At 37.4% G+C, this 27,916-nt stretch overlaps 1 protein-coding gene across 3 annotated transcripts in view; it reads left to right on the top strand.

Annotated features, from left to right (window-relative positions):
• The first annotated feature begins 3,949 nt into the window (after positions 1-3,949).
• Positions 3,950-27,916, top strand: part of FAM184A (family with sequence similarity 184 member A) — a 111,517-nt gene continuing 87,550 nt past the window's right edge. For all 3 annotated transcript variants that reach the window (XR_003567917.1, XM_027848536.1, XM_027848535.1), the window contains exon 1: positions 3,950-4,173. Coding sequence is in view for 2 of the 3 variants with exons in the window: in XM_027848536.1 (XP_027704337.1) it covers positions 4,012-4,173 (162 nt within the window). In the remaining variant the exon portion in view is untranslated. The remainder of the gene's footprint in view (positions 4,174-27,916) is intronic.

Raw genomic sequence — 27,916 nt, 5'->3', positions numbered from 1 at the left:
TACATAGTAACAGCAACACTGCACAATGATCAACTGTGAATGATTTAGGAATTCTCAGCAATATGACACAAGTCAATTCGGAAGGATTTATGATGAAAAAGGCTATCTACCTACAAAGAAAGAACTAATCTCCAAAACATATTTTTTAAACTTTATTTTTCTTGGGGGTTTTTGTCTGTTTTTTTTGCAACATGGTGAATATGGAACTAAGTTTTTCATGACTGCACATGTATAATCTATATCAAAGTGCTTACTTTCTCAAGGAGGGGAAAGGAGGGAGGGAAGGAGGGAATTTGTAACTCAAAAATACTTTTTAAAATGTTAAAAAAATTGTTTTTACATGTAATTGAGAAAAATGAAATAAGAACATTTCTTTGTTTTTGTTTTTATTTTTGCCTGAAAAAGAGGGTTAGCAATTCCAATCGGGAACTATGGAGAACCATAGTCATTGAGAAGCTACAAGGGGCAGAATACTAGAGAACTGATGACTGACATTACATGCGTGAAAATGCCAATATTGGTCAGAAGATCTGTCTTCTGAGATCTTGAGACTGATGGAGACATGCTGGGGAGCAACATGCTGAGAAGCACACAATTGATAAGGTCTAGAGGTTTAGGGGTGCTGAAACCCCGAGATCATGACATGCAGCTCCTGCCTGAAAGAATTCTACCCAACCCTTCTTTCAGCCAAAGACATGGTTTATTAAGGATCTGCCATGTTGGCCAGACTCTTAAGGAATCTGAACATCTGCGATCTATTGGCTAGGTACTTAAGGAATCTGAGCAGTGGCTAGAAACATTTCTTTTTAAAAAAATTTTAGATTAAACATTGATGGTCTTCTCATGTAGGGGTAAGCAAGGGGTCCTTCTCATTTTAAAGCTTTTATTCTAACTATAATTAAATGGTATTCAATTTTGATTAGCCTATTTTATCTATTGGTGGTAAGAGTAAAGTTAAACTCATGGAGCTATTTTCCGGGATCATAGTACTTAGAGGTTTTACTGGACAACTACATATAAAGATATCTACAAAATATATTAGAAATAATCACAGAGAGAAAGCACTAGCATTAAGGAGGACCAGGAAAGGCTGAGCTTTGCAGGAGAATGGGTAGACTAAAAGGTGGAAGGGAGGAGAAATTCATTGCAGGTACGGGGGACAACCTATGGAAAGGAACTCTGAAAAAGCTGGAGTGTTGTGTGTGAAAAGATTCAGCTCCTTTTTACCCTAGCAATCTTGCTTTGAGTATAATGAACCATGATTATACGTATGGTGAACATCACCACTATGTATGGTGAGCATGACAATCTTAGAAGTGGATAGAAACTTTACTAGCACTAGATCAATCAGTGAACAGGAATTTATTAAGCACTTGCTATGTGGCAGGCACTCTGCTAGGTCCTGGGATATACAGACAAAAAATATTTTGCTCTTAAGCAGCAAAATAAGCAGGTTTCAGAAAAAACTGAACTCAATAACCTGGTAGTTAGATTAACTAGAGAACAAAAACAATTGGAGAACTCCCTATTTGACAAAAACTGCTAGGAAAACTGAAAAAAGTTTAACAAAAATTAGGTTTAGATCGACATTATACACCTTATGCCACAATTAAATAAAAATGAATATACAACCTAACAATAAAAGGTCACATCCTAAAAAGTTAAAAAAGAAGAAAATTAGGTACCTTTCCTAACAAGGATTGGGGGGAAATTCTCAGTCAAATGGAAACAAAGGAGACCACAAAAAATAAAATCTTTTCAACTATATGTAAATGAAAACATTTCATGCGAACAAAATCAATGCAGTGGTGATAACAATGGAAACTATGGACTGAGGAAAAAGTATTTACATCATACATCTCTAATACGGGTTTTATATCTAAGATATATAGGAAATTAATACACATATGTGACCAAGAGTCAAAAAGTACAGTCCTCAAAAGAAGAATTCCAATGTGCTAACAACTATATGAAAGACTGCTCCACATCTCTATTAATTAGAGAAACTCATATTGTGAAGCAATCCCTGAGGTCCTAGAGAAAAGGTTATGAAACATACTTTCTTACAGCAGTGAGGTGGAGGCCATTAGAACAGAATTTTTTATATATTGTTTAATCTGCTCTCCGTATCAAATGTTTTTGCTTAATTGTTTTTTGTCAATAAAGGAGATTCAGTCCCCAGTATGGATAGGAAATAACTGTTAATACAAAAGGTATCAATCAAATGTATTTTTAAAAAATGCATCCCTCATAAAACGATTCCCAGGGGAATACCTAGTACCATTTAATAAAATGTTGAGCATACGGTTAACGAACACAAATATGTCACTAACTCGTAATTGTTATTTCTCAGTCAGTACCATACTCTTGAAAACAAACCTTTATCAAATCCACTTTTAAGCAATTATCATCCTATCAAATATTTCCTAGTAGGAACAGCTTATTCTTAAAGATTTATTTTTTAAAATTACACAAAAATGACATAAAGACTTTTATTGATTTGGAGATTTGGATTCTCTGATGAGAAAACTTCATCTACAAAAAAAGGTCAACATCTTGTCTTCGACTTAAGAGTCTTAGAGAGCTTTCTAGAGCACTGAGAGGGCCACACCGCAGGACCAGAACCCTCGCCTTCCTGGCTTTGAGTGTATATTCACTATGCCACGTGCTTCTTAAGAAATAATGAATAAGAAGAAATTCAGAGAAACATGAGATTTGGATGAACTAATGCAATGCAAAAATAAGCAGTACTGAAAGATTTATAACTACAATTAAAGTAAATTCTTGTAATGTTCTTAAATGCGTAAAATAAAATACAAAGGAAACCCGTTAAAACCAAGTTCAGGGACTCCACGTTAAGCCCTGGTGCCAATGGGGGGAAAAAATCACTAAAAGGTAGCAACTCTAAATAACTAAAAACCAATGAATAGCCTAGAGAAGTGCTAAGGACGCACATACCTCCTCCAGGCCGAGAGGAGCGAGCACCCACACGGAATGTACGCAAGGTCAGATGAGGTCACTGTTGCGTGTTGGGTAATTGTTTTTCTTTGTTACAAGAATGAGTTTTCCCGAGGGGAAAGAAAGGTGTTTCCAGACATGACTGTGATGTAATGGCAAAAGGCATCACTAAAACGCTTTTTCAGTTTGATTGGTTTTTTTTAAAAGAAAAAACCCCGGGCATCTGGAGCCGAGCCCCGTATCCAGGGGCAGAGCGCGGGGCCGACTCCCCCGCGCGTAGTCGGCTCCGCGAGCTGTCTGGGGTCCTCAGTGAGGGGCCACCCCTAAGCCCCCGTCTGCAGGCTGGGAAGACAGCGAAGCGAAGGAGCTGGACTGGCAGGTCTGCGCGGCGGTGGGGCTCCGAGCCCGGCACTGGAGGAGAGGTGGGCGGGGCTGGGGGGGTTCGGGAAATGACGTCGCGGTTAACGCGTACACAGTGCGGGGCGAGCGCCCTAGTAACGGCGACTCCCCGCGGCTCCGGCGGCAGCGGCGACTACGGCGTTTGCTTCTCGGGGTCCTCGCTTTCCCCTCAGTCGTGTAGCCAGTCTGTCCCTCCCCTCCTTCGGTATCCCCGCCTCTCCGCGCACCTGCACCGCCCTCGCCCTCCTCATCCTGGTCTCTCCGCAGCGCCGGCGGCGGGGCCCTCCCGCATCCTTCTAAGTCCCTTGTGACCTGCGGGGCTGCGCTTCCCCCGGCCCCCAAGACGCCTCGGCTCCCGGCGTGGTGAGACAGCCGGCATTTCGGCCGGGGCCGAGAGCGGGGAGGAAGGTTTCTGACGGACGCGGAGGCCGTCAGTGCGGGCGGTCGGAGAGGTCCGGTCCGGTCCGGTCCCCGCGAAGGGACGGAGCCGGGACTGCGGGCCGAGAAGGGCCCTCCGTGAGGGAGCTTTGGCCCTCGTGCCTCCCGCCCCCGGCCCGACCACACATCGCACCCAGGCGTTCCGATCCGCCCAGGAGCTGGGGGATGGGGATGGAGCTGCGGGGACCCTGGTCCTAGACGTGGCCCGTGGGGAAGATGGCGACTCCGGGGATGAGCTGGCAGCAGCACTATTACTCGGCGGCCGGAGGGGCGACGAAATTCTCTTCCTCGGCCGGGGCTCAGCAGTCGGCGTTTAGCATGGACTACAGCCAGGATCTCCATTTGAAAATGAGCAAAAAGATTGCTCAGCTCACCAAGGTAAGAGGCGCTTGTGGATGGCCCCCTTCCCCCCACCCCCCGCCGGCACCTTGGGAACGCGCACCTTGGGATCAGCACTGTATCTAGGACTTGGAGTTCCCTCTACACCCCACCCCAATGTTTTCACGAGTGCCCATGCATTCGTTTTGAGTAATTGGGGTTGGGGCAGGGGGTGACGGTGGGGGTCGGGTGGGGTGGAAAGTGCCTGGGTTCAGGGTTGAGAGCTATCGGAAAGGAAAGCCTGCGCCTTACCTGGCACCTGGAAGGGTTCAACACTTTGTGAAACTTTGTATGCAACTTTAAGTGCCGCTTGGAAAGTTAAATTGGACGGCGTTGTTTCAGTGAATTATGTATCCCTTTTTTTAGGGGGTATCACAACTGGTAGGTATCTCAGGACAAGTTAGAATTTGTCTCCATCGTTTCGCAGTAATTTTCAACTTAATCTTTAATTTTAGGCATCTGGGGTAACAAGAGGCTCCCCAAAGCAATACTGTGGAGAGATTTTATTTGATCTAGATCGGGGATTTTATTGCTGTAGGGAACTCCTGGTGTAGAAATTCTCCTCCCCCAATTACCTTAACAAGCCACCTGCAGTTTAGGATCGTAGATCTAGATTGGACCTCTGAGGACATCTATTCAGGACCCTCATTTTCCAGATGAGGAAACAAGGAGGTTAAGTAACTTGCTCAGGGTCATACAACTCGTTTGTGTTTTAGGCAAAACTTTTGAACCCCTACTCTCCCTAACTACCCCTCCAGGCTTCTCTGATTCCTTACATCAGACTGCCTTTCGGTATGGTACCCTAGCATATTCATACAGGGTGACCCCAAATTCAATCAAGTAATCACTATCTTTTATTGGTTACGTCATTTTCAAAAACTGTAAATGTGGAGGCAACTTGGTACAGTGGAGGAAGTACTGGCTTTGGGATTAGCAGACGTGTTCGAATCCCACCTCTGATGATTGATACTTGTGTGATCTTGCTTAAGTTACTGAACCTCCTTGATCTTAATGTTCCTCATCTCTAAAATAAGAAGGTTGAACTAGATGGCTTCTGAGGTTCCTTCAAGCTCTAAAGCTGTCAACACTGTGTAGGAGGGTCAAACGTACCCTTCACTTTTTTTTGTAGTAAGTCAATCTTTATTTGGACAGCATATCAAACGTCTTCTTAGAATGAATCACATGGAATATTTAGTTAGGTACTTCATACTGTTTCATCAGTACATTTTATTCAAAGCATAACCCAAAATTTGGCCAAGCAAATGGTACCAAAATGGAAATATACAGTATAGGGAAGAATTCAGAGGAATTGTTTGCTGAGAAGGAAAATTTGATGCCTCCGAATTAGCTAGCTCTTGCTTCCCTGTGCTCGAACCCGATGATCAATCTATGTTAAGTGGTATACGGGTTATTGGTAATTTCTCAAAGGGAATAATCCATAATTCTTTGATAGTTGGAATTTTTGAGTGGGAATAGGGAATGCAGAAGACAGCACTGAAAAAGAGGTGGTGGGGCAAGGGAAATAAATGAAAGTGTAGTGGAAAGAATAAAGCAATGAAAAGAGAAAATACTGAAGGAGAGAAATTAAGGGAAGCCAGACGAGTAGGTCAGAAGTTTAACAAAGAAGTGGAGTGGAACAAATGAGGAGTTGAGGAATGAAGAAAAAACTGGAAGGCTGCGTCATAAATAATCACCAAACTCAACTTTAGAGTTCATGTTCTTTCTCGTTGTGTCAAATGGACTGAAGGTGGGCCTGGTTGCTAGGTTGGTACTTGTCAAGTTCTTTTTGTCTCTAAAAAAATGATAGCTATATTCTATCAGAGAAGTTAAAAACTTAGGTGACTGAAAGCTAAGTTTCTTGGAATAATGTTTTGAATGAGTTAGATATTTTAAACTTCAGAATTTTAATAATAATATTTTGATAATTTGATAAATAATTTGAATTTGATAATAAGCTTGCATTTATAGAGAGTCTTAAGGTTTGCAAAGTACTTTACAATATTTTCTTATTTTATTCTCACAGTAGCCCAGAAAGGTAGGTGCTGTTATCCCATTATTAGAGATAAGGAAACTGAGGCAGGCAGAGATTAAGTAACTTGTCTAGGGTCACAGAGCTAGTAAGCATCTCAGATCTTCCTGACTCCAGGTCCAGTGCTCTTTCTGCTGTGACTTAGCATGCTAGAATGAGGTACATTATTCATTCTGTTGAATCCTATTAACTATGTTCATAATTTCAGTTTGCAAATTCCTAAAATGTAACCAAACCAACTTGTCTCTTCATATTTTTGTGTTCTCTCTGTTACTGATTTCTTTCCTTTCCCCTTGTATTCTCTTCATAGCTCAAAGTAAACCCCAATGCAATTACATAATGCAGATGTAACTAAGGGCTGAAGAGGCTTGCACAGCCAAGTGATTATCAACTCTTGAGTATCCTGTTTCATTTTGGCTCTCTCTATATACACAATTTCCAGTCTCTGGGGATTTTTTTCCCCCTTTAATGCTTCAGAAACTGGGCCCTATACCTAATTAAATGTCATTTCATCATCTTTGCTTGTTTTAATGGAAAGAGCCCAAGAATAGAAGGAAAATTGCAATTTTCTGAGACTATTAAGTTGCAGAGCAGGTCTTGATCTATATAGGTAGGAGTTTACTGAAGAGTTCTGTCTCATAGTGTCAAACTCAGAAAGAAACAGATCCCTACACGGGGCATATTGACTTGGAAAACCACAAATTAACATTATCTATGTTGTACTATATTTTTATTTGTTTTATTAATCATTTCCCAATTATATTTTAATCTAGTTCTGGCCACACTAGGGAGTGGGGTGCAAGTTTGGCACGTCTGCTGTATACCAGTAGGGGATATGGGTGGAATGGAAAACCCCTACTCAAATCCCACTCTTATGCCTAACCCTGAATTCTTTAAAGCTTTGTCACAGAGTACAGGCCTAGTAACAGACTTTGTTTATCTCAGAACAACCATAGATAAGTTTTGAAAAGTTTTAACACTTAAATTCAGGGTGATGAATTTTTTAGTCTCAGCAACTCTCAGAAATCAGTTTGGAAATCTTAGAGATTGTAACTTTTGTTGGTAGAAGAAAAACTCATACATTTTAAATCCAGGTATGTGTGTATATACATGTTCATGCAGTGCACAGGCACATGCACCCATACATGTGTGTGTACACATACATATACTCACACTCTCTCACGCTGTGTCCCAAAAGTCTTAGTGTACTTTTAAGTCCTTAAAGCTTAAAACTGCACTAACATTTTGGGGATACCTTGTGATTATATATAATTCCTTTCTTGACAGCAGGTGTGGTTTTTCATTTTGTCTTTCTATCTCCAGGATTTTGCACAGTGCCTAAATAATAAACTATATTATGTGTACAAATTGATGGGTATATGTATACGCCCATTATATATTATAAAAGATATATGATTTCATAAGAGCAAATAATCTCTGCACTGATGCAGATTGTAACCCTGCCAAGTTTTAGTAGACAATTTTAAGATATATTATGACCAGAAAAATAAACCCTGTGGTAGTGAGACTGCACTAAGCTAGGCTGGTCTTAAGAAGAGCCATACCTACTGAACCTGTAGGCTAGCCTTTCCACCTTGTAATAAGTTACTGCCAGAGGTTATGCCCTAACTTTAGAACCTAAGATTATTTCCACACCTAGATGAGGCATCAAAATAGGACTAGAGTATCCTTCTCAGTTATCAACACAGCATTTGGGAATAATATATAAAATATTATTAAAATATATTATTTAACTATAGGAATTCAAATAAGGTCATGATAAATACTGTTCCAGAGACATCTTCAGTCAACTTCGTTTAAAAAAAATCCAAAGATTTGTGAAGCTGTATAATCTAGAGGATACATCATTGGAGTAATATTTGTTATAGGCACTTCAGCAGGAGTGTTGGAAATACAGAAACATGGAAATAGAAATATAGAATTGGACATCAGTAAGTTATTTTTTAAAAATAAGATTCTACCTCTTCTGGAAACTGCCATTTCATCTTTTGACTATTTATCACCTGGAGAATGGCTTTTATTTTCATAGGTTTTGCTCAGTTCCCTATATATTTGAGAAATGAGGCCTTTGTTAGAGAAACTTGCTTTAATTTTTTCCCCTAGTTTACTGTTTTCCTTCTGATTTTGGCTGCAATAATTTTGTTTGTTTAAAACTTTTTAAATTTCATGTAATCAAAATTACGTGTTTTACTTACCATAATCCTCTCCATCTCTTCATTGGTCATAAACTCTTCTCTTATCCGTAGATCTGCCAGGACATTTTCCCATGCTCCCCTAATTTACTTACGCCACCTTTTATCCATTCTGACCTCATCATGGTATTCAAAGTGAAATATTGGTTTTTGCCTAGTTTCTGCCAAACTATTTTGTAGTGTCCCAGCAATTTTTGTCGAATGGTGAGTTCTTAATCCAGAAGCTTCACTCTTTGTTTTATCAAACCCTAGATTACTGTGGTCATTTAGTTCTGTGTATTATGTAGCTAATCTATTCCATTGATCCACCACTCTATTTCTTAGACAGTAACAGATTGTTTTGATGATTACCACTTTGTAATATAGAAATCTGGAACTGCTGGGCTCCCTTCCTTCACAGTTATGTTTTCATTGATTTCTTTGATATTCTTGACCTTCTGTTTTTCTAGATGAATTTTGTTACTATTTTTTCTAGTTCTTTAAAATAATTCTTTGGTGGTTTGATTGATTGGTAAGTCATTGAATAAGCAAATCAACTTAGGTAGGGTTATCATTTTTATTATATTGGCTTGGCTTGCCTATAAGCAAGTAATATTTTTTTCAATTATTTATATCTGTTTATTTGTGTGAAAAGTTTTGTAATTGTGTTCATATAATCCCTGGGTTTATCTTGGCCGGTAGATTGCTAAGTATATTATACTGTCTGCTGTTATTTTTAATGAAATTTCTCTTTCTGTTTCTTGCTACTGGGTTTTATTGGTAAAATATAGAAATGATGTATTGTGGGTTTATTTTATGTCCTGCAACTTTGCTGAAGTTAATTGTTTCAGCTAATTTTTTAGTTGATTTTCTAAGGTTCTCTAAGTATACCATCATATCATCTGCAAACAGAGAGAGTTTTATTTCCTCATTGCCTGTTTTTATTCCTTCAATTTCTTTGTCTTATTGATAAAGATAGCATTTCTAATACAGTATTGAATAATAGTGGTGATAATGGACATCCTTGCCTCAATTCTGATCTTATAGGGAAGACTTCAAATTTATCCCCATTACAGTTACGCTTGCTCTTGGTTTTAGATAGATAGTACTTCTCATTTTAAGAAAAGCTCCATTGATTCCTGTGTTTGAGTATTTGTAATAGGAATGGTTATTGTATTTTGTCAAAGACTTTGTCTGCATCTATTGATATAATCATATGGTTTTTGTTGTTGATAGGTCAGTTATACTGATAGTTTTCCTAATATTGAACCAGTCCTGCATTCCTGATATAAATACCACCTGGTAATAGTATATGGTCTTTGTGATATTTTGCTGTAATCTCCTTGCCAGTATTTTATTTAAAAATTTTGCATCAATTTTCATTAAGGAAATTATTTTCTTTCTCTACTTTAGGTCTCTCTGGTTTAGGTATCAAAACCATATTTGTTTATAAAAGAAAATTGATTAGACTCCTTTATCTCTTTTTTCAAATAGTTTATATAGTATTGAGATTAATTGTTCTTTAAATATTTAGTAGAATTCACTTTTGTAAATCCATCTGGTTCTGGGAATTTTTTCTTAGCCTCATTTATGGCATGTTTAATTTGTTTTTCTAAGATAGGGTTATTTAAGTGTTCTATTTCCTCTTATAATCTGGGCACTTTATATTTTATAAATATTAATCCATTTCACTTAGATTGTAAGTTTTACTGGCATATAGTTGGGGAAAAGAACTCCTAATAATTGCTTTAATTTCATCTTCATTGGTGGTACATTCATCCGTTTAATTTTTAATACAGGTAAGTTGGTTTTCTTTTTCTTTTTTAATCAAACTAACCAATAGTTTATTTTATTGTTTTTTTTATAGAACCAGCCTCTAGTTTATTTATTAGTTCAATTTTTTTACTTCGGTTTTGTTAATCTCTCTTTTTATTTTCAAGATTTCCACTTTAGTGCTTAATTGGGGATTTTAAATTTGTTCTTTTAATAGTTTTTCGAGTTGTATAGCCAGTTTATTGATTTCTTCTTTCTCTCTTTTTATTGATGTATGCATTTTAAAGATGTAATTTTTCCCTAATAAACTGCTTGGGCTGCAACCCACATATGTTGGTATATTATCTCATTGTTGCCATTCTCTTTAATGAGATTATTGATTGTTTCTATAATTTTTTCTTTGACCCACTCTTTCTTTAAGCTTAGTTTCCATTTTTTTTTTGGTTTTTTTTTAGGCATTTGGGGTTAAGTGACCTGCCCAGGGTCACACAGCTAGTAAGTGTCAAGTGTTTTGGTCTGAGGCCAGATTTGAACTTAGGTCCTCCTGACTTCAGGGCCGATGCTCTATCCACTGCGCCACCTAGCTGCCCCAAGTTTCCAGTTTTAATCTGTGCTTGCATGGCCCTTTGCTAAGTGTAATTTTTATTGCATTATCATTTGAAAAGGGTGAATCTAATATTTCTGCTTCTCTGCATTTCTTTGTGAGGTTATAATGCCCTAACATTTGGTGAGTTTTTGTAAAGATGTCATGGACAGCTGAAGAAAAAGGTATACTTCTTTCTATTCCCATTCAGTTTTCTTCAGAGGACTATCATATGTAAATTTTCTAAACTTCTATTCATCTCCTTGACTTTTTTTTAATTTACTTTATGGTTAGATTTATTTAGTTCTGATAAAGGAATGCTGAAGTCCCCCACTGGTATAGTTTTACTGTCTATTTGAAATTCATTTACCTTTTCCTTTATTCATTCATTCATTTATTTATTTTTGGTGAGGCAGTTGGGGTTAAGTGACTTGCCTAGGGTCACATAGCCAGTGAATGTTATGTGTCTGAGGCCGGATTTGAACTCGGGTCCTCCTGACTCCAGGGCTGGTGCTGTATCCACTGCGCCACCTAGCTGCCCCTTTATTTATTTATTTTTAACCTTTTCCTTTAAGAATTTGGATGCTATGCCATTTCGCCCACATAAATTTAAAACTGATATTCCTTCACTGTCTGTAGTTTCTTTAGCAACATATAGTTTCCTTGCTTTTCCCTTTTAATTAGGTCTATTTTTGCTTTTGCTTTTTCTGAGCTCATAATTAGTACCTCTCCTTTTTTTTTTTTTTTACTTCAGCTGATATATAACATATACTACCCTAGCCCCTTATTTTAACTGTGTGTCTCTCTTTTTCAAGGGTGTTTCTTGTAAACAACATATTCTGTTTTCTAATCCTTTCTGCTGTCCACTTCCATGTTGTGGATGAGTTCATCCCATTCACATTCATAGTTATGATTACTCACTCTGCATTTCCTCCATTCTTTTTTCTTCTGTTTATCCTTCTCTCTCTCTCTCTCTCTCTTCCTCCCTCCCTCTCTCTTCCTCCCTCCTTCTCTCTCCCTCCTTCCCTCTCCCTCCCCTCCTCCTCTCACCCCCTGTCCCTCCCTCTAAAGTCTGTTTTGCTTCTGACAACTGCTTTTTTTTTTTATCAACACTCCTTTTTATTACCTCTCCCCTTTCTCTTATCCTTTTCACCTCCTACTTCTCTGTTGGGTAAAATAGATTTCTATTACCAGTTGAGTGAGCATGTGTGCATATGTGTTTTCCTCCTTGAATCAATATAAATGTGAGTGAGGTTCAAGCTTTGCCTACCTCCACCCCCCAGACCATTTTCTATTTTACTATAAAAGCTGTTCTTTCCACACCTGTTATGTGAAATAATTTTCCTCATGCTTCATCTCCCTTCTCTCTTCCTCAGGGCATCCCTCTTTCTCACCTATCCATTTTTTTTTCATCCTTCCAACTTAACTGACTCCCTTTTGCACCCTCTTTCTATGTAGAATTCTAACTACCCTAATAATGATAATGTTCTTAGAAGATATATACGTATCATCTTTCCACATAGAAAGGTAAACAGTTTTACAGTATTTGAATGGTTTCTTTCTGGCTGCTTGAAATATTTTCTCTTTGACCTGGGAGCTCCAGAATTTGGCTATAATATTTCTGGGAGTTTTCATTTTGGGATGTTTTTCAGGTGGTAATCACTAGATTTTTTTCAATTTCTGTTTTACCCTCTGGTTCAAAGATGTTGGGGCAGTTTTCCTTGATAATTTCTTGACATAATGATGTCTAGGTTCTTCCTTTGATCGCAGCTTTCAAGTAATCCAGTAATTCCTTAATTAACTCTTCTTGACCCATTTTTCAGGTCAGTTGTTTTTACAATAAGATATTTCAAATTTTCTTCTATTTTTTTCATTATTTTGATTATGTTTTATTGTTTCTTGATGTCTCCTGCTGTCATTAGTTTCCACTTGCCCAATTCTAATTTTTAAGGAATTATTTTCTTCAGTGGGTTTTTTTAACCCCTGTTTCCACTTGGGCCATTCTGCTTTTTAAGGAATTATTTTTATCAGTGAATTTTTGTAGTTCTTTTTCCTTTGTCCAACTCTGTTTTTTAAGGTATTATTTTGTTCATTTTTTTTGTGCTTAATTTACAAAACTGTTTTATTGTCACCTTATGTATTTAACTTATATGTACATTATGTGAAAATGACGGGCTGGATGAATAAAAAACCAGAATTAAGGTTGCTAGGAGAAATGTCAACAATTTCAGATATGCAGATGATACCGCTATGATGGCAGAAAGTGAAGAGGAATTAAGAAGCCTCTTGATGAGGGTGAAAGAGGGGAGTGTCAAAGCTGGCTTGAATTGAAGCTTAACATCAAAAAAACTAAGATCTTAGCAATTATTCCCATCACTTCCTGGCAAATAGAGGGAGAAGAAATAGAATCTATGTCAAATTTTATGCAGATCACTGTAGATGGCAACTTCAGCCATGAAATTAAAAGAAGCTAGTTCCTTGGAAGGCAAGCTGTAGCAAATCTGGACAGCATACTAAAAAGCAGAGACATCACCTTGCTGACAAAGGTCTATATAGTCAAAGCTGTGATTTTTCCAGTACCAATGTATAACTATTAGAGTTGGACTATAAAAAAAGTCAAATTCTGCAGAATCGACACTTTCAGATTTTGATGCTGGAGAAGACTTGAGATTACTTTCAACAGCAAGAAGATCAACTCCATCAGTACTTAAAGAAATCAATTCAAGTTGTTCACTGGAAGGTCAAATAGTGAAGCTGAAGCTTAAATGCTTTGGCTGCATAATGAGAAGATGGGACTCTTTGGAAAAGATGCTGATCTTGGGAAAGATAGAAGGCAAAAGGAAAAAGGGGTCTGCAGAGGATGAGATGGATAGATAGTATCATGGAAACCACAAACATGAACTTGGGCAGACTTCAATAGATAGTGGAAGACAGAAGGGACTGGTGTGCTGTGGTCCATGGGATCATGAAGTGTTGGACACAACTGAATGAATGAATAACAACATAATTGTCTTTTCATGATTTTCTTCCTTTTCATTTCTTTAATTTTTTTCTACCACTCAGTTTGAAAATAATTTTAGCTCTTCCAGGAATTCTTGTTTGGCTTATGTCCAAGTCACATTTTTTTTGAGGCTTTGCTTGTAGCTGTTTTGACTTCATAATTTTCTTCTGAGTTTGTGTCTTGATCTTCTTTGTCACTGTAGTAGCTTTTTTATGGTCAGGTTCTTTTTTTGTCGTTTGTGCATTTTTCTACCCTATTTCTTGATTTGGTACTTTATGTTAATGTTGGGTTCTGATGCCAGCATGGCAGGAGGGAGGTGCACTGTTTTTTCAAGCTTCAGGCTTTCTCACACTATTGTTTTCAGAGCTAGTTCTTGGAGTGTGAAAGTTTTTAGTGCTTCCAAGGTGATGTGATCTAGGGAGAGGTGTGGTCACTGCTCTTCTGGTCTGTACTCTGGTCTTTACCTAGGGAGGGCCTTGGATCCCTTTGGATTGCAGTCAGTACTGCTTCTCAGGATTCCTGTTCCTGTGGTGCTGGAAGTGATACTGTCCCTCAGGGCTTCCATTCCCATGTGACCAAAATTGCTCATCACTGGTAGAGGCAATGGAGTTGCCAAACTGTATCTGGTCCTACATCCAGTGTTAGCACAGGGCTCTCTTGTAATCTCTTTCTGACCAGTTGCCAGGTCTCCAGTGTGAAAACTCCTGTTGCTACTCTTTCTGTCACCCAGTCCCACCACTAGTATTTCATCCATGTGTACTCTGGGCTAGCCTCCTCACCCATGTCGTAGATCTCTCTTTCTCATCTTCTGTGTTGTCCTGGGCTGAAAGAATGGCTCATTCTGATGTTTTGTTGGCTCTGCCACTCCAGAATTTGATTTGAGGCATTATTTTAAAGTTGTTTGGAGGAGAATGTTTGGAGAGCTTAGCTGAGGGCTTTCTTTACTCTGTAATCTTAACTCCATTCCCTTTCCCCTCAAGACTTTTCAAAATCAAAAACCATTCTTATCCTTTGACCATTTATTCAGTAATGGCACTTGATTTTATATTTATATCAGTTAGCCTATAAGTTTTAGATATCATACTTCTATCACTGATGTTTGATATAATTTTTTTTTCTATTCTACTATTTCCTTTTTAATTGTGTCTTCATTTTATCTATATAGTTTAAACTTTTTATGTAGTCAGATGCATCTAACTTTATTTTACTTTAATAGTCTCCTCTGCCCCTTATTTGTTTGCTGTTTTTTCCTCTCATGATAATTATGGAAGGTACCTAATCTTTTTCTCTTCTAATTTTTTATTGTGTGACCTTTCAGATTCAAGCCTTATATCTGTTTTTAACTTATTGTGATAAATGGTGTAACATATTAGTACAATACTAATTTTTAAAAAAATTTTATTAATTTATTTTGATTCATCAACAATCACTTCCATAAGCTTTTGAGTTTAAAATTTTTCTCCCCCTCCGTCCCTAAGACGGAGCACAATCTGATATAGGCTTTATATATGTATTCCTATTAAACATTTTCACATTAGTCATGTTGTAAAGAAGAGTTAGAACTAATAGGAGGAACCACAAGAAAGAGGAAACAAAGCAAAACAGAAGGAAAAAAATGGCAAATAGTATGCTTCAATCTGTATTCCAACTCCATACTTCTTTCTTTGGATGTGGATAGCATTTTCCATCATGAGACTTTTGGAGATGTCTTAGATCCTTGCGTTGCTGAGAGGGCTAAGTCTATCAAAGTTAGTCATAGCACAGCATGGCTGTTCCGGCGTACAATGTTCTCTTGGTTCTGCTCACTTCACTCAGCATCAGTCCATACAAGTCTTTCCAGGTTTTTCTGAAGTCTACCTGCTCATCATTTCTTATAGCACAACAGTATTCCATTACATTCATATGCCACAACTTGTTCAGCCATTCCCCAATTGATGGGCATCCCCTCAATTTCCAATTCTTTGCCACCACACAAAGAATTGCTATAAATATTTTTGTTCATGTGGGTCCTCTTCCCATTTGTATGATCTCTTTAGGATACAGCCCTAGAAGTGCTATTGCTAGGTCAAAGGGTATGCACATTTTTATATGATATAAATTTTTGCCAAAATTCTTTCCAGCAGCAGTTCTTGTCAAAAAGGTAGTCCTTCCTCCAGTAATTTATGGTTTGGGCTGTTAACAAACACTAATTTGTTGTTTTATACTTGTTTCTTGCTTATTTAGTCTGTTCTATTCTTTTACTTTTCTGTTTTTTAACCAGCACCAAATGTTTTTGAGGCCCTCTGATATGCTTTGAAGCCTGGTAACAGAACTTTTTCTTTCTTTCCCTTGGAGTTCTTGACCTTTTGTTTTTCCAAATGAAATTTGTTACTATGTTTTCTAGTTCTAAAATTATCCCCTCAGAAATGTGATTGCTATAGTACTAAATCTTTAGACAAACTTAGGAATGATTTTCATTCCAGTTATTTCTTTCCCTTTATGTCTCTCAAGACTTTTATAGTTGTATTTACATAAATTTTAACGGTGTCTTTGTAGGTTAGTTTCCACATATTTTGTGCATTTTATAGTCAACTGCATTTTATTGTCCAACTCAGAATACCTTAGGGGAAAAAATAACCCAAAGAGCAGTCTTCTCATATGGATACAGAGATTTGCTTATTGACTGTGACCTAATTACTGTACCTCATGGCTTTCTGTTTAAGACTTTCCTCTGGAATTGCTTTTGGTGTTTGATGTTGGCTCTTTCCCTTTGAACTTTTGTAGGCCCTTTGTCTCATCAATCTCAAATTAATTGCCCTTTGCTGCTTTCTATGGATAAGTGTAAAGTTTCTGCTTGGGTATGAAAAAATTAAATATCTATGTAGACATTATCATGATACTATCTATCCATCTCATCCTCTGCAGACCCCTTTTTCCTTTTGCCTTCTATCTTTCCCAAGATCAGCATCTTTTCCAAAGAGTCCCATCTTCTCATGCACATTATACTAGTTTTTCCTTAAAAAGGTAGTAAGACATTCCTCCAGAATGGATTGGCTCAGGGGATTAAGGGCTACTATTTTTTTTTGTTTGTTTTTTGGGGGGGGTTGTTTGTTTTTTTGCTTTTTGGTGAGGCAGTTTGAGATTAAGTGACTTGCCCAGGGTCACACAGCTAGTAAGTGTCATGTGTCTCAGGGCCCAGATTTGAACTCAGGTCCTCCTGACTCCAAGGCCAGAGCTCTATCTACTGCACCACCTAGCTGCCCCAAGGGCTCCTCTTGTTGAGATGCTTCCTCATTGCCTCACAAGGAGGGGAAAAGGGAATGTGCTCTTAGAGTTTTGTCTGGTAAGTTGCAATGCATGGGTAATACAGTGCAGAAAGGAACGGAGAGATGGAAAAAAGGTGGAAAGACGCAAGGAAATGAAGTGAAATATTTATTAAACACCTATTGTGTGCCAAGCATCATGCTTCACAAATATTATCTCCTTTGATCTTTACAACAACCCTGAGAGGTAGGTGCTATTATTATCTTCATTTTACAACTGAAGTAACTGAAGCATGCAGCAGTTAAAAGTGACTTGCCCAGGGTCATATAATTAGTGTCTGAGATCAGATTTGAACTGAGATCTTTTTGACTCCAAGCCCAGCCTATGTCATGCTGCTCAACTGAATCAGCTCAAGGTGTCCTTAGTGCCTATTCTTGTTAAATGTCTTGCTGTGGCTAAGTAAATCTCTTTTTGTTAACTATTGAGTAACTTAGAGTCTCATTTTGACCCAATATTGGATCAAATCTTCCAGGGTACTGGTCTAAATAAGGCCCAACCTAGAAAAGTAGGAGACACGTGTATAAACAGCAGTTCTACTGACAGAAGACCTAAAGGTTTTAGTGGACTAGTTATGAGTCAGCATTGTCATGTGGTTACCAAAAAGGCCAGTGCAATCTGGGGTTGCATTAAGAGAGATACAATTTCTAAGAATAAGGAGGTAATTGTCCCATTGTCCTCTGCCCTTGAGTTCAGTTCTAGGTGCCATAGCTTAAGAAGGACATCAATAAATAGAAAGGGTCTAGAGGAGCTCAAGCAGGATATTGAAAGGGGCCTTGAGTCCCATGACTAGGACTAGTTGAGCTTGGATAAGAGAAGTTTCAGGAGGGACAACATGATCACTTGCATTCTGTAAGCATCTGAAAGAGAGGAGGGACTAGACTGTTCTGCCTGACCTCCACCACAGAGCCAGAAGCAATGAGAGGGAAATGGCAGAGTCCAATTTAGCTTCAGTACCAGAAAAACCTATTAATAAGTAGATTTCTCCGAAAGTGGAATATATTGCCTAAAGAATTCAAGAATTCCCCTTCCTTGGGGGTTATTAGGCAGAGGCTGTATCATTGTTGGATATGTTATAGTGGGGATTCATTCCATGTGTGGGTTAGACTTAGCTGGCCTTCCAAGTCTCAAAATCTGTGGTTCTGTGATTTTGGATTGTCCTCTATAGATTTTATCAACTGAACTGGCATATCTGCATGTGAATAACCAATTTCCAAATAGCTAAGTAACAGTCAACTACACTTACTATTCAGATCACACATAATAGTTCATAACTATATCTTTTTTTTTTTTTGGACTTACAATGCTTTTTAAGATCTTACAGTCAAGATCTTTGTGAGCAATTGTCTTTAAACAATATAAAGCTATTGACAATATTTGGATTAGAAATAAATCTGAGATAATTCAGATGAGTTAGCATATGTCTGGTAATATTTGTTGAATAAATACCAACATTTACATGGTCTTCCATATGTCCTGTTATTGTCATTTGGGAATCTTGTATAGGCAAACTGCTGTGTCTTCAAAATACGTTTTATTTAGCAACAAACATTCTGATTATGATGGTGAATGATTTAATTTATTGATAGATTTCATCTTAACTTCCATTTACATGTATAAGCACTCAGGTAGATGAACAAGAACAAAAGATAATTCATAAACAAAAACAAAATCAAGGAAAAAAGCCAAAACCACAAACAACTACCCCAAACAGCTAAACACAATAAAAAAGTGATTTAAAATTATTATATATATCTGTTATTTGTTAGTTCTTAAAAGAAACAAAAGCTTGTGTGTATTAATAAGACAAGTACTTAAACCTCTTCAGTGTATTTGTCGTAGGCTTTGTCGCTATTTAATGTTCTTTATTTACATAGTTACATAGTTATAGTTTATGAGTATTGTTATTTTGGCTTTACATTTTTGATTCTGCATCTCTTCACAGAAACCTCTTAATTCTATTATTTCTTCAAATGGATATTTCATTGCTTATAGCACAATAATATTCGATTACATTTCTATGCCAGAATTTATCCATTCTTTGATCATTAGATGTATTATGTGTGTATGTATACACACATATATCAAGTGGGTTTGGTGGAGTAAAGAGTATTAATATTTTTAAAATTCCTACTATAAAATTTCTGTCAGCTATAGTGTGCTAGTTTTTCCATAGCAGCATTGAATTTTCATCCCTTTTTATTACTTTGGCTAATTTGATGAGTATAAGGTGATAGTTCAGTTATCTGCTATCACAAAAAAAGTGCTGCTCTAAATATTTTTGAGATTTTCTTATCAATAGCTTCCTTGAGGTGTAACCTAGAAAGGGAATCTCTGGGTTAAAGGATGTGGACATTTTAATCACTTTATTCGCAGAATTCCCAATTGCTTTTCAAAATGGTAGCACTGATTCACAGCTCCACTAACAATGCAGCAGTGTGCCTATCTTCCCACCACCCCTCTAACATGGCTTCCCATCATTTGTCATCTTGGCCAATTTGCCGGATGTGAGGTGAAATCTTAACGGTTTTTATTTGCATTACTCTTTATTATTAGCGATTTGGAGCATTCTTTTATGTTGTAGTTCTGTCTTTTACCTTCTTAGTTGGTTATTTTTAATCTTTCTTAGACTCTTGTCATCTCAGGAGGAATTAGAAAATCAGCTCCACGGGAATTGTAGGAAAATGGCAGAATAAGGAAGGAAATTACATGCCTCTCCCAAATCCCTCCCCCCAATAACTTAAAATAACACCTCAAAATGAATTTAACAGTAGCAGAAATAATTCTCAGGCATGTTAGTCCGACATGGTCTCTCAGGCTATATGGGAGCCAGGAAGAGTGAGAACACGCCAGTGAGCGCAGCTGCAGAGGGGCATTGGCCCTGCCCTGCTGGTTGTGGTCATTCACAGACTCCCTGGTTTCAGTTCCAGGGCAGAGGGGGTAATCTGATGCTTGCAGCTGCTGGGCATTTGCTGTGGCATCAGTGCTGGGGACCCTGGTAGCCACTCAGGGGTAGAGAGGAGTACCTGAGGTCACTCACAGACTAAGGCATGAGCTGGAGGAGCAGCGAACATACCTGGCCTTAGATTGTAGTACATTGGAAGAACAAAAATGTCAAAGACTCCTAATAGAGCTCTGAAAACAACATTACAAAAAATCTGACGCTTGAGACATTATCCCCCAAACCCTGGGAGCAGAACCTGATCCTAACATAAAATTAGCAGCCAAGAAATAGACCATTAAAAATGAGTTAAACAGCAGAGAGAGAACCCGACCATAGATAGTTACTATGGTGATAGAGAAGATCCAGGGTTCAAACTCAGAAGAGAATGAAGTCAAAACAATTACTTGCAGAGCTTCAGAGGAAAATGTAAAATGGTCACAAGCCCAAAAAGAGTCCTTGAAAGAGCTTAAAAAGGACTTTAAAAAGCAAATGGAGGTTGAGGAAAAATTAGGAAAAAAAATAAGAGTATTGCAAGAAGGTTATGAAAAGAAAGTTGACTAATTGGAAAAAGAGGTCCAAAAACTTATGGAAGAAAATAACTCCTTAAAAAGTAGAATTGGGCAAAGGGAAGCAAATTACTTCACAAGACATTAAGAAATAATAAAACAAAATTTTAAAAATGAAAAATAGAAGATAACATGAAATAACTCTTTAGAAAAATAACTGACCTGGAAAACAGATTGAGGGAGAGATAATATAAGAATTGTTAAACTATCTGAAAGTCATGATTTTAAAAAAGAGTCTAGACATTATACTTAAAGAAATTATTAAGGAAAATGCTATATAGTTTTTAAACTAGTAGGTAAAATAGAAATTGAAAAAATCCACTGATCATCATCTGAAAGTAATCCCAAAATGAAAACTCACGAGAAAACATTACAAGCAACTAAAAAGAAACAGTTCAGATATTGTGGAGCTACAGTCAGGATAACACAGTGAAGCAAATTATTTCATACAAAAAGAAGCATGAGTGGAAGAACCGTATAGTGGAAGGGAGTATAAGGTGGAGGGCAGGTAGTGTGGCTCTTTAGAACTGGGTTAAAGAAGGAATAACTGTACATCTAGTTGAGTATAAAATCTCTTTAACTTACAGAGAAATTCAGGAGAGCAACAGGATAGGACAAGGCAGGGACTCTGAGAAGGGTGTGCAGAGTAGGGAATCAGTGGTTAGAAGTAAGTTAGACTTCTGAGGAGGGAGAGAGTAAAGAGAGAGAGAGAGAAGGATAAACAATGGAGGAAAATAGGATGCACAACCAGTAATTATAGCTTTGAATGTGAATGAGATAAACTCACCCATAAAATGGAAATGGATATCAGAATGGATAAAAAACCAGACCTGATAATATGTCATTTACAAGAAACACATTTAAAAATAAGAGACACACATAGAGTAAAAATAAAGGGCTGGAGTAGAATTTATTATGCTTTAGCTAATGTGGAAAAAGCAGAGGTAACATCATGATCTCAGACAAAGTTAAAGCTAAAACAAATTTAATTAAAAGAGATAAGCGGAGGAACCTGCATTATGTTAGAAGGTAACATAGATAATGAAGTAATAATTATAGCTTTAATAATGAATATTTCACCTGGAACTTAATTGTATTTTGTTCTGATGGTGCTAATATAGTGCTGGGAACAAAGTATGGACTAACTATGAAGTTAAAAAAAATTTTCCCTGAAATCATCATTTGGCACTGTTTAAATCATTGATTGCTATTATCACTTGACAATTCAGTAGTTGAAATAAAACAATTTAACTGTTTTAAAATATTTCTGGATAAAATTTATTCCATATATTGCCAACCTAATAAATATCAACCCAGGCTAGAAACTATAGCTAAAAACTAGAACTTGAAATTATTAAAACTGGTCAAATACTGAGACTGAAACGGATGGCATATGATGTAGTTTAGAAGCTGCTACTGCTGTTTGGTGTACTGTACTGCTTTATTTATGCATTTTTCTCATTGCTCTTATTCTGGTTTGGCAAAAGGATTAGGTAACACTAATCTTTTGCAATACCTTTCTTTAACAATTGACATTTTTTTAAATTAATTTATTTTGATTTATCAACTATCACTTCTATATGCTTTTTGGGGGGGGGGCAAGTGGAGTTAAGTGACTTGCCCAGGGTCACACAGCTAGTAAGTGTCAAGTGTTTGGTCTGAGACTGGATTTGAACTCAGGTCCTCCTGACTTCAGGGCGGGTGCTCTATCCACTGTGCCACCTAGCTGCCCCTTCCATATGCTTTTGAGTTTAAAATTTTTCTCCCCCTTCCTCCCCACCAGCCTCCCCAAGAAGGCACACAATCTGATATGGGCTATACATATACATTCCTATTAAACATAAACAATTGACATTCTTGTAGAATTTTCATTACTTTCTACCTCATTACAGTAAAAATCAACTAGTATTTGCAAAGCACAAAAATTAATCAAAGTCACCATAAGATATGCTTTGCAAAATTTGATAATTGGCGCTGGAAAGCGTAAGTCTCAAGTTGAAGGTTAGATTAAGTCAGAGAAGTTTAAAGACGTTCTATTTAACAAAAATAATAAACGTGCACTGTGAGGGATTGTCTGATGTTGGCTACTGCCACTTGGGGGTTGTGGCAAGATGGGGTAGGAACAAGATATTAGGAAGTAACTGGAGCTCACACTCCTGAGGCAGGGGGCAGTGCTATGTGGAGCTGAGATAAGCTGGGGAAGGAACAGGATACAAGGAAGTAGCCGGAGCACGTGCTCCTGAGGCAGGGGGCTGTGCCACGTGGGAGTGGGACGGCAGAAAACGAGTTCCCTTTGTCTAGTCCCCTCCCTACGTGCAACATCAACCCCAGATGTCTCCTTCCTGACTTCCTGGGTCACGTACTTTCCCTTTGTGTAGCACTGACCCCAGACGCCTCCTCCCGGTATTTGGGCCTGACTTCCTGGGTCACGTACTCTCCCTTTGTCTATGCGCTAACCCCAGACGTCTCCTTCCTGTATCCGGTCCTAGCCTCCTGCGTCATGTTCTCTCCCATGGTGCAGCACTACCCCAGACATCCCCTTCCGGTATCTGACCCTACAATCAATGACTAGTAGGCGGGCTGAGGAGGAGGGGCTAAGTAGGTACTTAAGAGACAGTAGTGGTCAGAGCTCGCTCTCTCTTGCTCTTGCTTTCCTGCTTGGCCTTGCTGTGATGGCCTCTGAATAAAGCTCGAGTGTTTGCACCTCCTGATCGGCTCGTCTCTGTGTTTATCCGGGTGGGCACCAAAGACTGGTAAGTATGACTCTGGCAGCCTGCTCCTTATAGGAGGAGAGTGCACGGCGCAACCGGCACAGTGCACAATCACATCCAAGCAGCAAATTATTTGAATGTTAAAATAAACCGTACAGAATCCCATTAATCTATTAACAGCCAAGAAATAGTAGAAGAAAACAAAACCAACCAAGTAAAAGAGAGACTGTTTAATCTTTGAACTCTTCAAAAACCATGATACCCTACCAAAGTCTGGTTACTACATTTCAAGAAATCATAAATAAAAATTGTGCCCACATTTACTAAAATCAGAGGACAAAATGAAAATAGAATTCATTAGTCACTGTGAAATCTTAGTCTGGGTTGGAAGAAACCCACAATGGAAACTTCCAGGAGCCCATAATTCAGAGCTTACAAGTCCAAGGAAAAATATTGGAAGCAATCAGAAAGAAGTTCAAGTTCCATGGAATCACAGGGTCATACAAAATTTGGCAGCAAATATTCTGAAGGGGAGAAGAACTTGGAGTAAGATATTCTAACACACAAAAGATAAAGGCTTACAACTATGAATAACCTATCCTGCACGTGATACATAAAATTCATTAGGAGAATATATAGGGATAAGGAAAATGGAGAGAAAGTTTAAGAGGGAAAGGGGAGTTGGGATGGAAGCAGTCACAATCAAAGCAAACGAACTTTGACAAGTGGATCATAAAGGGAGATTAAAATGAAAGAAGGTAAGGTAAAAGTTAGTGATCCCAGGGTCTGGGAAGTGTTGAGAGAAGAGGGGCAATTGAGTAGAAGCAGATCACTTCAATTACTGATCAGTAATGGTAGTGATCAGTAGTGATTCCATTGTTTTTCTTTTACTTTTTATATAAAAGGGATGGCAGGGGACAAAGAGGAAGGAGTATAAGTGGACATGATAAAGGGAAATAGACAATAGTTGTGAATTTGAATAAGGTAGGTGGATTTTGTTCAAAGTGGAAAGGGATAGGGAATTCAAACAGTGTTTGTTTTTTAACAAGAAACACTTGATAACAGTGAAAATGAGCTAGAGTAAAATATACTTCGATTGAATTTTTTATAAAAGAAATAGCAACAACAATCTCAGATAAGGCAACAGCATAAATAGATATGGTTAAAAGAAATCAGCAAGGAAACTATTATCCTTAAAGATGTCATAGACATTGAAGTAATATCAATGCTTAATATATATGCACCAAATGACATACTTGCAGGACAAAGTATATAAAACTCCAGGGAGAAATAGACAGTAAAATTATAGTAGTTGGGAAGCTCAACATGTCTCTTTCAGAATTAGATAATTCTAACAAAAGGATAAGCAAAGAAGTTTAAGGACATGAATAGAAATTTTGAAAAGCAGATACATTAGCTCTCTGGCAGGTGTCAAATAGGAATAGAAAGGAATATACACATTTCAAAGCTGGGCATAGCACATTTATAAAAATTGAACATGTGTTAGAGCATAAAAATCTCGTAATCAGAAGCAGAGAAGCAGGAATAATAAATATATCCTTTACTTTTCATACAATAAAATTATAATCAATAGAGTATTAGAAGAAAGGATTCAAACAAATGGAGACTAAATAATTTAATGTTAAAGAATTGCTGAGTCAAAGAACAAAGAAAACATTTCATCAGCAGAATCATTTCATCAACAAAATTACAGTGGAGAGACTTTGCTGGGGATGCAGCCAAAGAATATTGAGGAGAAATTTTATGTCATTAAGCACTTTAATCAGCAAAAGAGAAAAATAAGAGATCCATAAATTGGGCATGACTCTCATGAGAAATCAACCAAAAAAAACCAACTAACAAAAAAAATTAAAATTCTGAAAATCAAAGAAATTTAACAGTGGAAAGCAGAACAAACAAACCCTCATCCACTAAATTACTAAACAAAACCAGCAACCTGTTTTTAAAATATAATGCATAAACCATTATCTAATTTCTGAAAATGAAAGACCCAATTCCCAAAATATGAAAAAATATTTACAGCAAATGTAGATGGAATAAAGAAAAAAATATTAGAAGTTATTTCCCCCTTTGTATACCAAGAAAATTTATGACATGAAAAAAAATTTTTTGCAAAAATACAAAATGCTCAGATAAACAGAAGAAGTTAAAATAACCCAATGTCAGAAAAGGAAATTAACCAGGCCATCAACGAACTCCTAAACAGGAAGGAAAAAACCAGGACCAGGTAGACTTACAAATGAATTCTGTCAAACATTTTTTTAAGGCAATTGGGATAAAGTGACTTGCCCAGGGTCACACAGTAAGTGTCAAGTGTTTGGTCTGAGGTCACATTTGAACTCAGGTCCTCCTGACTGGAGGGTCGGTGCTCTATCCACTGCACCACTTAGCTGCCTCTCTATCAAACATTCTGAAACCAGTATCTTGACTAGCAATATAAAAAGATTGAATAAAATATTAGCAATATATTTAAAAGATTATATGGGATGAGCAGGTTAGATTTATACCAGGAATGCAAGGGTTGGTTCAACCTTAGGAAAACTAAAACTAAATTAAAAATTAATTGAATCATTAAATTCAGCATAGGGCAGAATATAAAATAAACTTATGCAAAATCATTAGCTTTCCTGTGTATTATCATCAAAACCAAATATGAAGAAACAGAAAGAGAAGTTCTTTTCAAATTAACTATAGGCTGTATAAAATATCTAGGAATTTACCTACCAGCATACACACAGAACTTATATGAATATAAGTACCAAATATTTTTTCAGAAGTAAAGATGTATAAATATTGGATGGATGGATATGTGAGTGTGTGTGTGTGTGTTTCACACACGTATGTCATGATTAGGTCATGCCAATATAATAAAAATGACAATTATCAGTACCATATCTATCAGACTGCTGAAGGATTACTTCATATCCAGACAAGCTCCAGAAGCATGATGATCAATATAGGAGCCTACTATTAGAAAAATCCAAAGACTCTTAACTGCTGGGGTAAGGACTTACTGTTTGACAAAAACTGCTAGGAAAACTGAGAAAGCACACAGTATATATCATAATGAATTCCAAATATATGCATGACCCATCATAAACAAATTAGAAGAACAGGGCAAGAGGTATCTGTTAATAGAGGAAGACTTCTTGATCAAACACGAGACAGAGGATCATATATGGTAAAATGGACAATTTTGATTACATAAAATTGAAAAGCTTTTGTACAAGCAATATAGGTAAATAAGAAGAGAAACAAAATAGTTAATGAGAAAAAAAATCTTTACTGTTTCTCTGAAGTCTGATGTCCAATTTACATAGGGAACTAATCCAAGATATCATCAGTTCTGCCAAAATGTGTGTTTTGGAATTTGTTCCACTGTGACTGATACATTAAGGAACATTTTAGGTGTAACATGAATTCTGAATTTGCTTCTACATCATTTCTTCCAAGAGAAACAGAAAGAAAGTAAACAACTGCATCACGTCATAATAATTCACAAGCTTCAGCCCTTTCACACTCACTTCCACAAGCAAACCCCAGGTCCTTGTCTAGGTAAAATGCCATAATTATTGTATATCTCCTGATGTAGCAGGAACTATGAGCCCATCAGGGCTGGTCCCCATTTCCCCATTCCCCTTCCACCCTGGCCTTTAACCTGGAGTTGCAGCCTGCCCAGTTTGTACAGCCAGGGAAGCAAGGCAAGTAGCAACCCTAACCTGCAGATGACAGCCATTATTTAGCATAGTAGTTATGTATTTCTTTATCATTTAAAATGTATAAAACTGCTACTGTTTTTTATTATGTTTTTATCTTTTTTTAGGTGTCACTGATGAACTTTTTGGGCATTGTGTAGCCCTAACCCCATTTTCCCTGTAAGACCGAGTTTCATTGCATAATTTTGCAAAGCCCTATGCTTTTTGGGATATCTCAAGTTGTAGCATAATTGACTTTATATAAAATGAGCCATTCCCTAACAGATAAATGATTAAAGGCTATGAACAAAACTTCACGAAGGAAGAAATCCAAATAATAAACAACTGTATTGAATTATGCTGTTGTTGATTGGAGAAGGTAATGGCAAATCACTCCAGTGGCTTTGCCAAGAAAACTCCACGGACAGTATGGTCAACAGAGTCACAAAGAGTTGGACACAACTGAATAATAACATCAAAATATGCATACCCTTTTGACCTAGTGATACAACTACTGGGTATATGCCCAAACGAAATCAAACAAATAGGGAAAAGGACCCATTTGTGTAAACATATTCATTAGATATTAAGTGGGTTTCTGTCATTTGGAGAATGGCTGAACAAATTATGGTATATACATGAAATGAAATATTAGTGTGCCGTATGAAATTACAAAGGGGACAGATTCAGAGAAACCAGGGAATACTTGTGTGAATTACAACAGAAACAGAACACTATGTGTGTGTATATATATATATATATATAATGATTGGAATATTGTGAAGAAAAACAACTTCCAAAGACTTAAGAACTCTAATTAATGCATCGACCAATCGTTACTAGAGGACCTATGATAAAAGCATGCTTCCCTCTTATTGTCAGAGACATGATAGAATAGAAACGTAGAACGAGATATTTTTGGACATAT

The sequence above is a fragment of the Vombatus ursinus genome, unplaced genomic scaffold, assembly GCF_900497805.2.
Source record: "Vombatus ursinus unplaced genomic scaffold, bare-nosed wombat genome assembly UNPS02006779.1, whole genome shotgun sequence".
NCBI classification, from domain to species: Eukaryota; Metazoa; Chordata; class Mammalia; order Diprotodontia; family Vombatidae; genus Vombatus; species Vombatus ursinus.
This window is presented reverse-complemented; position numbering and strand designations above follow the sequence as displayed.